This window comes from Pinus tabuliformis, chromosome Q (assembly GCF_031772625.1).
Source record: "Pinus tabuliformis cultivar Carrire ecotype Pingquan chromosome Q, CPIR1, whole genome shotgun sequence".
NCBI lineage: Eukaryota > Viridiplantae > Streptophyta > Pinopsida > Pinales > Pinaceae > Pinus > Pinus tabuliformis.
The window spans coordinates 619973845-619987945 of NC_142296.1; the positions used below are offsets into that span (position 1 = coordinate 619973845).

The following is a 14101-nucleotide window of genomic DNA, read 5'->3' on the forward strand; positions in this document are numbered from 1 at the left end:
TTTGCTAAATTTTAAACCTAAATGACCCCAGAAACCAAACAAATGCGTAAGCTAGTCCAGAAATTCGTATATTAGACCTGCATCATACCTTTCTCATTACAAAAAAAAATTCACTGTATGGAGTTGTGGGGCCATCTTAAAAGCATGTGATAAGATAACCAATATAACAAGATATAATAAAGAAAGATACCGTAACAATGAGACAACATAACACTTACATAATCAAGATAACCAACTGAAGAATATAATCATTGAAATAACCGAACACATACATATATTTTAACATTCACATGCTTTACATTAAGTTCTCTAAAAGTGTCCTTACGTTTTATGACTCCATAGAAAATAATGGAAGATCTATTTGGCTAAACCATCGGAACCACTATAATTGTTCTCGATATACACTGATTATCTCTGTTACACTCCAGAAAATAATAGATAAACACTACTTAACGCAAAATATATGGCAGTTCAACCTCATATAGATCGATCTACATTGAAGCACAGTCCTTCTGAGCAAAGGAGAGCTGGTTACGGTGGAGATCGTAAGCTATGTTGAAATTCTGCTGCTGGACATTTCCGAATACGGAGCCTGAACCCACCCCACCGGCAGAATCGAATGCAAGGCAAACTATATTATCCGTTCCTTGCTCTAGGAATATGAATGAATTATTTGCCGGTAGCTCATATGCGGCATCTCCTGCAAAATGAAACGTAATAGCTGGAAGTCGGAGATCAGGCGTAGCTTTGTAACAGAGATCAAAAACTGTTACATTAAGTGGTTCACTTGGAATGCTCGATCTAACAGCATGAAAAAAAGGTATGTACGCCGGGTCCTCCAAATACGTTATTGCCGTTCCAGAATCAATGAAAATACCTCCACTTCCATCGGGTAGAGTATCGAAAGTACCCTCGGGAATGGCCACTGGTTTGCCCGCCACGCTGATTCCAGTGAGGTTGAGGTAGTAGAAGGTTGGGCTATAACGATTATAAATCAGAGGGGTGACACTAACGCCAACGCCAGGGGAAGAGAGGCCAACGTTTCCAAAGAATAAAGGGGTTGTCTGTGAAGAATTATATATGGATCCTAAGCAGTAGGAGAAGGTGTGGTTTATGGAGGAGCCAATCTGGGAAACGAACGATAGAGGTCCTCTTCCCAGACCCACAATACCAGTGGCGTCGGAGAAATTGCCGGCCTGCCTGTCACCACAGCCGAAAACAAGGTGCTTAATGTGTGCCCATCGACGCGAACCGTCTAGTGTAGGTAGACTGAACGTCTCGTAAGATAAGTTTCCAGAGGTATACGACATATCATCATAACCGTAGTAATAGTTGCAGTGTTTGCCGTCATCGCATCTTCCGTTCACAGCTGAGCAAAATTTGCTTGAGCAAGGAACCTCCCTGTAAGAAGACGATTGCAAGGGATTGTACATGGGGTAACTCTGGGGAACACAGGAATCGGAGCCACAAGGTTCGCACTGCGTCCACGTCAAGTCGCTGCCCGTGTCTACGATGAAATTCAAGTTCAGCGGAACGGGGGATCCTATCGCAACCTGCATCAAAAATTCTGCCTCCGCGGCGTTAACTGGACTGTAGTAATTATTACTCTTCGATGATCGCCCGAGAGCGCCGGCATTTCGCGCAATGAAATTAGATTGCAACTTCCGAAGCCTGTGGTGGCTTCTTTCAATAGACCGGGCTACTCGTTGGGCAGTCGAAAGGTTCCGCCCCTCCGGGAACGGAGAGAGCGGGGAGTCTCTGCGGATGAGATCTACTCGTAAAGCCTTATGGCTCTGCTTTCTTGATGAAAGACCAGTCGCGGCCTCCGCCGTCGCCCAACTGCCCAGACACAAAGCGAGGACAGCTATAATGACCGCAACGCGAAAAGTAATGCCTGGTCCTGCCATGGCCATTGAATCTCAAGGATGAAGAAAAGATTCTTCCCACACTCAGATTTTATTGAAAACGGATTATCTCCATGTGATATATATACACACAAAAGAGAGCTCCAGAAGAAGGAAAAGATTCTCTGAAGACTCAGATTTCAGACTGATAACAACTTCTCCATTTACAACTCCTGAACGAATTACAGATATCTCAACGTTCCAAACGTTAAGGAATACCATATATCTCCACGTTCCAATCGTCAATTACATGCGGAGTCCCTATCTGAATCTCAGATTCGTTTTTATGACAATAACGATCTAAAAAAAGATATAAATTTCATGCAAATAAATTCATTTATATATATATATATATATCAATTTGTAGGGGGCAAAAATTATATAATTTAGCATAGTTATCAAATTTGAATTTAGATTCGGATTTGGATTGGAATTCGATACAGTATAGAAAAAATTTCACTCTATAAAATTTAATAGGGAAAAAATTCCACTCTATAAAATTTAATATGGAAAAAATTCGACACTATACATCTTATAATTACTTAAATATATTAGTTTATATATATATATATATATATATATATATATATATAAATTTAAATAAAAAATTATTATATTCAAAATTTTAATGAAAAGATGAAAGTTGTATAAGTTAATTTTGTTTCAAAATAGAAGTTACTGTTTTTTATGTTTTATATAAGAGTTATTGATTTGCAACCAATTTGCTATTTTATAATTTTTGTAAAGTAGGAATTATCTTTCTTTTAATTGCAATTTGTCATTTTATAAAAAAAATTAATATAGAAATTACTTTTCTTTTCTATATAAATTATAGTCTTTTATTTTTATTTTTTTTCCAATAAGAATTACCAATTTGCTAAAATAGAAATTACCCTTTTTTTATTTTTTCTATAAAATTAGTCTTTTGTTTTTAAGAAATACAAACTTGCTAATTCTTATAAGAAAATTTATAAAAGCTAATTGATCTTATCATTTGCCTTTCTCTACATTATTTCAATTTTACACCAGGGTTGCCTCGTTCCAAATTCGTTTTTCCCTTCTGTGTATTATTTCCACCAGGTTCGTTTTTCCCTTCTCTGTATTATTTCCACCAGGGTTGGGCAGGTCCAAACTTGTATTCTTCCAATGCATCAACTAAGCAAAGTTGGAGTTAAAAATTTACCTTGCTAAGGTGATTCCTCCTCTGTATTATTTCCACCAGGGTTGGGCAGGTCCAAACTTGTATTCTTCCAATGCATCAACTAAGCAAAGTTGGGGTTAAAAATTTACCTTGCTAAGGTGATTCCTATTCAACAATTGAAGATTAAGTTCAATGACCTATTTCCACGGAAGTTGAGCGGTTCCAAACTTGTGTTGTTCCAATGCATCAACCAATCAAAATTAGAATTAAAAATTTACCTCTCGAATAGATAATAGATGTTGTTCCAATACATCAACCAATGTTGTTCCAATACATCAACCAATCAAAATTAGAATTGAAAATTTACCTCTCGAATAGATAATAGATGCAAGTGTGATTCTTATTTAGCAGTTGAAAAGTAAATTCCTTAATTAGTAAATTCCTAAGTTATTAAGATAAGCGTAAGTTTTATTTTTTTAATAAAATAAGTAAAAAAAACAAATCAATACTTTTTCAATTTAGATATCTACCACACCATTCTGAATTTATAAAATGTATTTAAACAATATTTGAAAATTAAGTAATGTGAAAAATTCTTATGTATTTAGTCAACCATATATATTTGTATATATCAAATTTCTATTGACCGTATACATTGGCCTGCTTATGGCCATTGTTCAGTGTAACGAAGCACATTATGTATTCATATTAGGGCGCGAAGCAGAGTAAATGTTGGAGACAACGAACTGGAACCGGTGCCTTTGACAAAAATATAACACAACCGAATTAGAATTTTCCGAATTAATGACAGTACCAAACCAAACTCGCGAATTAACGTATTTTTTTCGCCGGAGAAACTTGGTAACTATGTAATTTAGTTGTTAAACTAATAGTGGAGATTATCATTTTTTATTATTAATGGTGAATGTAGGCTGACTCATTACCTATTATTGTTAATCAAGGAAAAACCCTATCATAACTCAATTGTTAAACTAGTAATGAAGACAATCATTTCTAGCTGCTAATTGTGAAGGCAGGCTGACTCATCACCCATCACTGTTAATCAACGAAAACCATGCCACCAGTAGTCAATAATGAAGCAGATTTTCACTCTTACCAATACCTCTAAAAATTAGGTTACATCCAAAAAACCAACTATTAGCCCAACAAAAATAATCTTCATACTTCTGGCCCAATATATATCCCTTTTAATACTATATAAAAACTATAAAACAAAATATCCATCTATTTTTATAATAATAAACATATTAAAAAATTAACTGAGAGTTTTCATGATATTTATATTCTAAAAGTAAGTAGTAGCAGTTTAACGAAGAGATAAAACGGTATTATTTTTAATATTTGTGGGTACAATTTTGAATGAGATATTGTGATATCTTTGATTTTGGGCGATGGAGATTGTTGGCATTATGATACAAGTGTTGTCCTTGATGGCGACTCACACAAATGACAAATCATAGTGCAGCAGGTCAGTAACAAAGAATTGATGATCAGACTACAAAGAATGAAGAATGAAAAATATATACGCAGGTTATACATGCAGGTTCACTATATACAAAGGCACGTATACACGCGGGATTGCTGATCAAGAGTCGCATATGCGTATGCATGCACTTTCATGCACGGAAAAGCGCATACATGTGGGAAAGCTTATTTTTGGGTCCATGGTATTTAGACCTGTGGTTTTGGACCTTGGTATTACATCCGAAGTGTTGAACCCAGGTATTGGGTCCCTAGTATTGGTTCTAAATGGTTTTGGATCATGGTATTGAGTAAGGCCTAAGACTATAAAAGGAGAAGAAGATCATTAGGCAAAGACAATTGAGAAAATCTTGAATATCTGAGGAAGTATGAGATCCAGTATGCAGGTTATGGGTTCATGATGCTTTGCTTGATCTGAGCTAAGGAGGAATCTCATCGGTTGATGGAGAACAAGATCTAAGGATAGATTGGGATCAAATGGTTTAAAATGAATCATCTCTATATGGTTTGGTTATGCTTATTCTAGATCTGTATACTGACGCACGTAATATTTTGATTTGGGTATAACTTAAGTTTTAAATAGTTGCAACTCATCAATGAATATTTACAGATGTATACGCTGGTTGACTTTGATAAAAGCGCGTACATACGCAGGTTATATACATCTAAGTAGCGTATACCATATACACTATGATATTTGAAGTTACAGGTGGTTCTGGTAGTTGATGCAAAGTCTGAGTTCTGGTGACTGTTTACTGGTGTCAGTATTCTGCATATTCAGATTGGTTGATTATGTTTAGCTTCAGTGTTGATGGATGCGATCTATAATGGATCAAGATCATAATGACTTATCTTTATGTGATCTGATGGACTAGATCTGGTTGCTAACATATGTATTATCCTTGTATATGTAATGATCTAGGTATGTTTGAAGTCAGGAAGTGCAGCGAAGATATAAGTAAATAATTGATGACATATACACTAGTTTGCTTTGGTGAAGTTGCGTATACACGCTGGTTCGGTACTTCCAAGTACCATATGCACTCTAATGCATGATTTTTGATGATACAGTTGGTTTGGAATATTGTTACAGAGTTCTGTGTTCTACTCTGTGTTCTGGTGACTACACTTTGTTGACAGGGTTTTAGTGATTCAGTATTGGGTGATTCAGAGATTGATGATGCTAGTGTTAATTGATTGTGTGCTTCAATGATATAGATGGGTCCAGTATGAAAATTGATGAAATGTGGCCTTCAGATTATGATGTTGTGTTCCATGAGTATCCAGTTTAAAAATTTATGAAACGTGGTACCTGGAGGAAGAAATAGAAGGTTGTAGTCTTCTGTAGGTTGGCACCTACGTACTAGTACATCAGCTAGTACAAGAGCTAAGGGGGTGGTAGCTCCCTTCCAGTAGCAACAAGAAAACGAGTGAAGGTTGGAGCATTCAGTAGGCTGGCACCTACGTACTAGTAAGAGGATCGGCTAGTACAAGAGCTAAGGGGGTTGCAGCTCCCTTCGAGGAGAAGTTGGAGAACGAGAGAAGGTTGTAGCCTTCTATAGGTAGAAGCCTGTGTACTGGTATAAGACTGCACCAGTACAAAAATATTGTAAAAATAAGTTTCTTATTAAAAGAATATAGAGACGACTTATAGCAAGTGGTTTTCACCCACATTGGGTTTCCACCTTACATCTCGGTGTTCATGTGTGTTGCTTATGTGTGATGATCTATTATGTTTACTGTTCATATGGTTAATAATGTTCTGATGCACTCATTAAGGATCAACTAACAGAATCATAATTTTATTGGATATGCGCTAACACAGTTGCGTATACACGCAGTTTGCCTCAAATGAAGTAGCGTATATGAATCTGAATATGGAAATGAAAAAGTTATATTGATTTGATAATACTGATTCACCTCCCCCCCTCTCAGTATTATTTCCAAGAATTGGTATCAAAGCAAGTCCTTTGGTAGAAGCTTGATTGCTTGAAGGAGATCCGTAGAACAATGGGAAAGAACCTTAAGAAGAAAGCGCCTAAGAAGAAGAAGACATCTCAGAAGAGCTATGACAATGGGAGAATCGATTGGGGAATATGTGGAAGAAGCACTTCAGATTCAGAATCACTTCAAAATGAATATGAACAAGCAAAAGAACTATCAGGTATGAATTTGTTATCCTCTGGTAATACATTTATCCATCCATTTTAAGATGATGAAAGTGATAGCGAAACAACTGAATTTTCTCTTATGGGTGAGCAAGAAAGATATCAAATAGAGGTGGAATTTAAAAGGCTTACAGACAAAATTAGAGATCAAAAAGATCTGTTGAACAAAAGGGAATGTGCCTTCAAAGAAGAAGCTACCAAACTAAAAGCTCATCTAGAGGAAGGAAACAAGGTAAGGAAGTTATTCAAGGACAAGGAAGATCAATATCAAAAGTTGCAGGATGAAGTGACATCATTAAGAAATGAAGTCAATGAAAGGAGCACAACAATTAAGAAACTCAAAGATAGATCCAGTTACTATGAAAGTCTTGAAGCTACGATCCTCTTGCTAAAACAAGATCTTGAAGAATCAAATACACAGAATAAAGAACTGCTCCAAGCTCTTGAAAAACAAGAAAACGAAGTTCTTGAACTAAGACATCAGTTGGAAGAAGGAAGAAAACATGAAGAAACAGTATCATGAAAAGGAGCAACATCAGGTTGAGGTAAATATTCTAAAAGATAACTTAGAAGAAAAGGATAAGCTCTTACGATTTCAAGATAGTACTAAGATCTTGGATGATATTCTTAGTAGTCAAAGGTCTCCTGCTATCAAAACTGGCCTTGGTTTTTATGAATATGTTGAAGATGAATCTAGCTCACAAGGAGAGGTGAGGAACTCTAATGAGAAATCTAAAATAATCAACAATGAGATGAGAGGACAAACCCATCAATAGCCAAGGAAAGAAATTCTTCAAAGAAAATCTTTTACTCCTCCGATGAATAATGTTAAATGTTATGTATGTCATAATCTTGGACATGTTGCAGCCAGATGCAGAATAAGAATGGTTCAATACCATCACACAGAAAGATCATCACGTTCTAGGTACTTTAATGGATATCTCTTTTCTTTCAATATGTTTGGTCACAAAGCTGTTGATTGCTATAGAAGGAATATGAAACATGTAAATGTTATGCATATAACAAGCTTGGACATACAACAAAGGAATGCAGGAACAAAGTATAGGCACCATACCGAAAGGAGAAAACATCATCATACTTGAAGATATGGAAGAAGAAGGAAGTACAGTCAGAAATATGTGGCACAGCACAATATATAGACATAACAGACTCAGAGGGAGCTGAAAGTGTAAAACTTCAATGTCCTAAATCTCATACGCAAGTTTCATAAATGGAAGTCACATATATACACAAGTTAGTTATTGCACAGTCGTGTATATGTTAGTTTGAGGAAAAGAAGTAAGGATAGGCTCAAAAAAAGGGTCTGATATGACTCGGCCCATTATTTGCTCTGTTTGATAATGGTTACAATCTGCTGATGATGTGTGGAAATGTCTTGACACTTGTAAGATGTTTAAAAGTGTTTTTGATCCTAAATTAATGATTATGATGCCTTGATATTTCTTGTTGATATATGCATGATCAGATCTGACAGTAAGCAAGATGGCACAGGTTCAAGGGGAGCATATGCCTTTAATAATGCATTGTTGGCATTATGGTTATAGTCCTTGGTGATGATGCTTATATGGCCAAATGATACATCTTGTTATGGTTATGAGTTGTCCATGACAAAATCTCATATGATTCTTAGGATTACATAGTTGGTGTTCAGATCATATTTGTGGTTGATGATGCATATATGGTGCTTACATGGTGATCTTCATAAGGATAAGGAGAAGTACAAAGCTTGAATACACTTGATGATGAGTCACTCATATGCTGCTGTCGACATATAATATAGTTATGATGCAGGATTCCTATAGTTCTTGGCACTCACATGGATGAGGATTGCTGTTGTTGCATAGTGCTATATACAATATGTTGGATACATGGATGATTATTCAAAGTTGCATTGTTGGAGACATGATGATGATGATTTCTTACCTATATGATGATAGGTTGATACTTACATCTATTGATTGATGCAAATGTTCCCAAGTGATGATGCTTGGATGATATATAATATCATGCAGATCTTAATGTTGATGAGATGGCTATGGCGTTTTTCACATATGATATAATGTGAATGATTCAGATGTTGGTCTAGATGTTGTTGACAGATGCTTATGGAGCAGATCATACGTTGTGACTATCATGGCCTTATTTAGATGTTTGGTCTTTGTTATAAATGTCATGTAAAGGTCATAACAAGACTCTTGATGTAGTAGTTTGTCTCTATCTATTGTAGTCATTGTTATAGACATTTTTGGGCGTTGCAAACCCAAGCATAAAATGTCCATAAACCAAGGGCTCCTAAGTCCCTAAAAGTGTTGTTCTAACCCCTAAAGGAACAAGGTCAACTGATTACAGCTTTTCCCATAAGTTCTCCATGAAAACCACTCAGAACTGGTCAAAACAGGATCATTTCACCTGCTCCATAGGCAAAGTGCATTGCATCTCACCTAAGTACACTCTGTGGGTGCGTTGCATTTCAAAAATCCCTTCTATGGGGTGCGATGGGCGAGAAGTGACAAATGGCAGTGTCAATCTGCGAGGTGGAGAGGCACGGAATCTTCCAAAAACTTCTCCTGTGACACTTGCCTCTCTGAATTCGACCAAGGATGAGTAAGAGATCATCAATCTCCAAGTGGAAGCAAGAACTATCAGAGGGAAGACATTAATCAAATCACAAGCTGACTCATCTCCCTTACAGATATCTATATATGGATCCCTCATCCCAGAGATCCAGGGGCTGGAATTTTGCATCTTGTAAGGAATTGCTATTGGTTTCTTGAGACAACATCATAGTGTTGGGTGATCTAAGCTTTGTATGAGGTGAAGAAGGGCTTACTTGCTGAGAGGATGATGTTGGGTCAGAACAACTGGTTGTAACTCCCTTGGCTCTTTCTTGATTATCAATAAAAGCTATTCAAGTTTTCCTCCATACTTTTGTGTTATTTATGTTTTACGCATTTGTATGGTCAATTTACATCTGATCCTAGATTGTTTATGATTATAGATCCATGTTATTGTATAGTGTTATGCTACTCTGATTCTACAGGTACTTTGTGAAGCTGGGTGTACAAGGAAACGAGTAGCAAAGGACTATCAGAAGAGAGAGGAATCGGACTAGGAGCCAAGCGCAAGACAGAGGTTGGTCTCCTTTGTTCTTCTCTCATCTATATTTCATAAAGGAAAAACGAAAGTAGCTTTACTTTGTTTGTTTCTAAGGTAGCTACCACACCTTAGTGGGATAAGCAGTTCTGTATAGACACTTTTCCCTATAACAAAATGGCAACCATACTGGGGAGCGGCTAGGTTGTTTGTTTATCTACCTTGTTGTTTATTTTATAAACTTACAGACGGAGCCTGAAATTGAGCCAGGTAGCTTTCGAACTGCATTTGCTATGCAAATGAAAAGTAGATAAATGCCGCTTCAGTCAATCTCCGGGTTTTGTTTATGAATTAAACAACTAATTTACAAACTCTCTAATTGCCCTTTGTGGTGGCTTTAGTAACTTCCTTAGATCTACCCCTGTTGTTGATATATTGATTACCACTTGCTCGGCCAAAATCCCTGAACTGGACTGCAAACTGTGAACCGGAACCCAAGCAAAGTCTCGTCTCTGGCCCAGCGCAGGCTCTGTTCTGTGAATCTGAAATTCAGCGCACTTCCCGAGTGTAGTAGGTGCGTTGCATTTCAAATTCACTGTGTTACAGGTGTGCTGGTCAGACTAGACATTGTTCCTCAGTTTTGGTTTCTGTGTTCATTCTTTTCAGTTCTATTCATGAGTTTTGCTGCCTATGGTCAGTATACCTCTGTTTGAAACCCCTTTCCTTACTAATATTCCACCTCCATTGTGCAAAGAACTATAAATGTTTTTGTGTATTTGTTGAGTCATTTTCAGTTCTCATTTGCAAAAAGGTAACGTAATTATATTGTCGTTTCTTGATTTGAAAGTGTCGCAAGTGTCCTTTTCAGTCATAGAAGAGAGTCTGATTGCTCTTGATAATTGATTACCCTGTTACTATTGTATTTGATTTGGATTTGTAGTTTTTCTAGTGTCGAAAGCAAGTATTCATTTCCAAATCGTAAAATGTTGTGATTGTCTTCATTTTTTATTTTGAAAAGGAACTTGTTAGTAATTGTCACTTGAAAAGTAATTCAGATTTGAGCATTAGCTTTCTTTTTATCATTCACATATTAAGAAGGTTGAAAACAAATACATGCATGTGCATTTTCATTTAGACTGTTTGATTGGTTTGATTTAGGACAGTGCATATAGTGTGTGCTCTTTGCTCTTTGTGAAAGAATACTGTCTCTCTTTCCTTAGTAGCTAGGATTTTCATTGCACAAAGAAGATACAAGATTGTTTATCATCTTAGATTGCATTTTAGGGATTGTAAATCTACATCATGTGGTGAACCTGAAAGGAAAATTTCTTAAACAAGATCAACTATAAAATAAATTTAATGAATCTAACAACGCTTTGGAACCTAACGCACAACATCTAGAAGTCTAGGCTAGAGACGTATTCCGGCATCGTAAAGCCTTGTAACTGTTGTTCTCACTGTTGGTTGGGTGATTCCTCCACTTTGAGACGATAAGTGCCAGTATGGACTTGTGCTCCCACGTACCATCGAGTATATTTTGGGAGACCACAATAGGCTTAATCCTTTATCCATAGGAAGTCGTGTCTGCCACCCTATCGATCACAATGCACTGAACACAACATTCGGGAAGATTGACTGTCGTACCGTAAAAAGTATTCTGCAGTTTTGCGATTGGTTTGGTAATCCCTCTACCTAGATTTCCAGAGTAGTCCCTTTCGTTCCTTTTCAGACTCATTAACGGAAAAGGTCCATCTGAGCACTTGTCACTTCAGGCTCATTAAAAATCGAAGGCGACTAGAGTCATCTTTTGTTTTTTCTCGACTCTTAAAAATTGAAAAAAACAAGTTGTGTCAAAGTGTCTAAAATTTATTTTAAACGGAATAATCATCACCCTTTCCTACGTTGATCTTAGGTTGAGAAAATGGAATCCACCAACCAAGGAATTCCCCTTGTAGGAAATCCTAGTCCTTTCTCCTCTTGGGGAGATGTTGGTGCACCCCATATGGCCACATTGTTGCTTCCAGGATTGACAATCGGCTTGCCCGTATGGCTCTTCTCGACCTCTGTCATTCAGAACACCGCAATTCCTGAACAATCGAGTTAGCAACTAGACGAATCCAGAGTTACCCCCCAACCCTCTACTTCCTCCAATTCTTCCTCTCCTCCTTCCTCTTCCCTTGATGGGGCTGGTAAAGCCAAAAATCAACTACCTGAGAAGAAGAAGGAAAAGAAGAAGAAAGAGAAGAAGAAGAAGGAGTCGAAAGCGAAAGGGGGCAACTAAGCATCGTCTAGCGAAAATCCACACACTGCACCGACCAGGCCTAAATCGCCATGTGTCATTTGCAAAGGAGACCACTATCATTGAGATTGTCCCTGCATCCCTCGGATCTTAAGGGACTGGTCTCCTCGTTTGCACAACTCGGTGTCGTCAACCTCTGATAATCATGTTGAAAGCACACCGTCGACTAGTGAAAGTGAAGCCCCAAGACAAAAAGGAAAATATAGATTTCCTTGTAAATTGTGCGAAGGCAATCATGCCATCCACCGTTGTCCCTTCTTAGATGAGGCTAAAAGAGTTTTGGACGATCGTCCGGTTTCACTGTTACGACTTCCTCCTGGATATAAAAAACTCTTGCCGAGTCCGTCAATAGTTGAAAATCTGGCTGACCCACCCAAGTGGTCGGCCGAAGCATCTATCATTGAAGACGAACCATCTAAACCCATACCAAACGAAAGTCAAAAGGTCAAGGCGGTAGTTGACCCGGTCTTGCCTTCAGAGGTTCCATCTTCAGATGATACAGTCACCGAAGAGAACAAGGATGACACCGTCCAAATTCTTTTCGTAAGCACAAACTCCGATGAGCATGGGGGCAATTTACCCATTCGTTTACCGCAGGAAGGAAGTTCGTCAGAGTCCTACCCGACCATCTATTCGGTCCCACCTCCAAGCAACCTAGTTGTTTCCTTCGACTGGAATCAACTAGGCAGACCCCATTTACCGGCTAATGTACCATTCTGAATTATTGCTCAAATATACAGAATGGTTATGGCCGGTACCATCATAGATGAAGGGGCTTCTGTGAGTATCCTTTCCTCGAATGCTTGGAAAGCGCTTGGTTCGCCATCGCTTTTGCCTGAGATGAGAATCTAACAAGCTTTGATAAAGGAGCCAGTCGACCGTTAGGGATCCTTCCCAATGTGCCCATAACATTGAGATGGAAAACCATTCAAATGAACGTAATGGTAGTCCAAAGACCCCTAGATTATAATCTACTCCTTGGACGAGACTATATTTATTGCATGGGAGCCATTGTCTCATCACTCTTTAGAGTAATGTGTTTTCCGCATGAAGGAAGAGTGGTCAAGCTCGTAGACCAGCTTTCATTTCCCAGATCACGCATAGCAAATAGTCATATACCATCCCTGAATGGTCTTTTCACACAAGGAATGTCTCATCAATCCCCAGTCCGTCCACCTGATGAGCGCGAGTGATTCGGGGGACATGACTGAAACCCAGGGGGCATGCACCCTGGTCTGCTTCAGCAGGAAAACTTCGGGTATAGGGTAGGTTTCTGCGAGAGATATATGACTAGTTTGTACTCCCGTCCATGATTGGAAAAGGGAGTTAGACTGGAATAAGATTCCCTCGTCAAAGTTATGTGAGTGGAGGCGTCTGCACCGCTCACCTTTGTCTATTTCGATAGACATCGCCGAAGAAGTGTTTTGTTTGCGCTGTGAATAGAACAATCTTTGGTAACCTGAAAGAGGTAAACCTTTCCTGATAAAACAAATGTTTTGTTGGTAGAACAAAAGGTAGCCTTGAAGCTTTATTTTATACCTGGGGGCATGCAAACCTTTTGGAGTGCAAGCGAAGAGCGACCATTTATTTTTTAAATTTGTAGGTCCTCTAACCCTTTAAACTCGTAGGATTGGTCGTTTCCTAACTTGCATAAAGAAAGGATGTGGGGAAAAACTCTAAAAATTGTCGTTTTCATATATGAGACATTCTTATTATACGACTGGATTAATCGAGCAGTTTTAGCACATAGTTTAAGCTCGTTAAAAATAAACATAATTCATGAGCAAATGTTTCTCCACGCCTTTAAGCTCATTAAAAAATGAACTATTTCCTGGTAAATAACCATCGTGAATGTAGTACTTCAGCCTTTAAAGCCTTGGTCGTGTTCTCATCATCACCTCCTCTCTGTATTGGCCGATCATTCACCTCCACTTGATTGTTTACCCCTTTTGAGGAACAGCTGCGAAGAGTG

The 14101-nt window shown here is 37.9% G+C and overlaps 1 protein-coding gene across 1 annotated transcript; it reads right to left on the bottom strand.

Annotated features, from left to right (window-relative positions):
* Window positions 1–491: 491 nt before the first annotated feature.
* On the bottom strand, window positions 492–1913 carry LOC149220966 (aspartic proteinase CDR1-like). The gene has a single exon (XM_089387268.1). The coding sequence runs from the start codon at window positions 1911–1913 to the stop codon at window positions 492–494; it is 1422 nt and encodes a 473-aa protein (XP_089243394.1).
* Between the last annotated feature and the right edge of the window lie 12188 nt (window positions 1914–14101).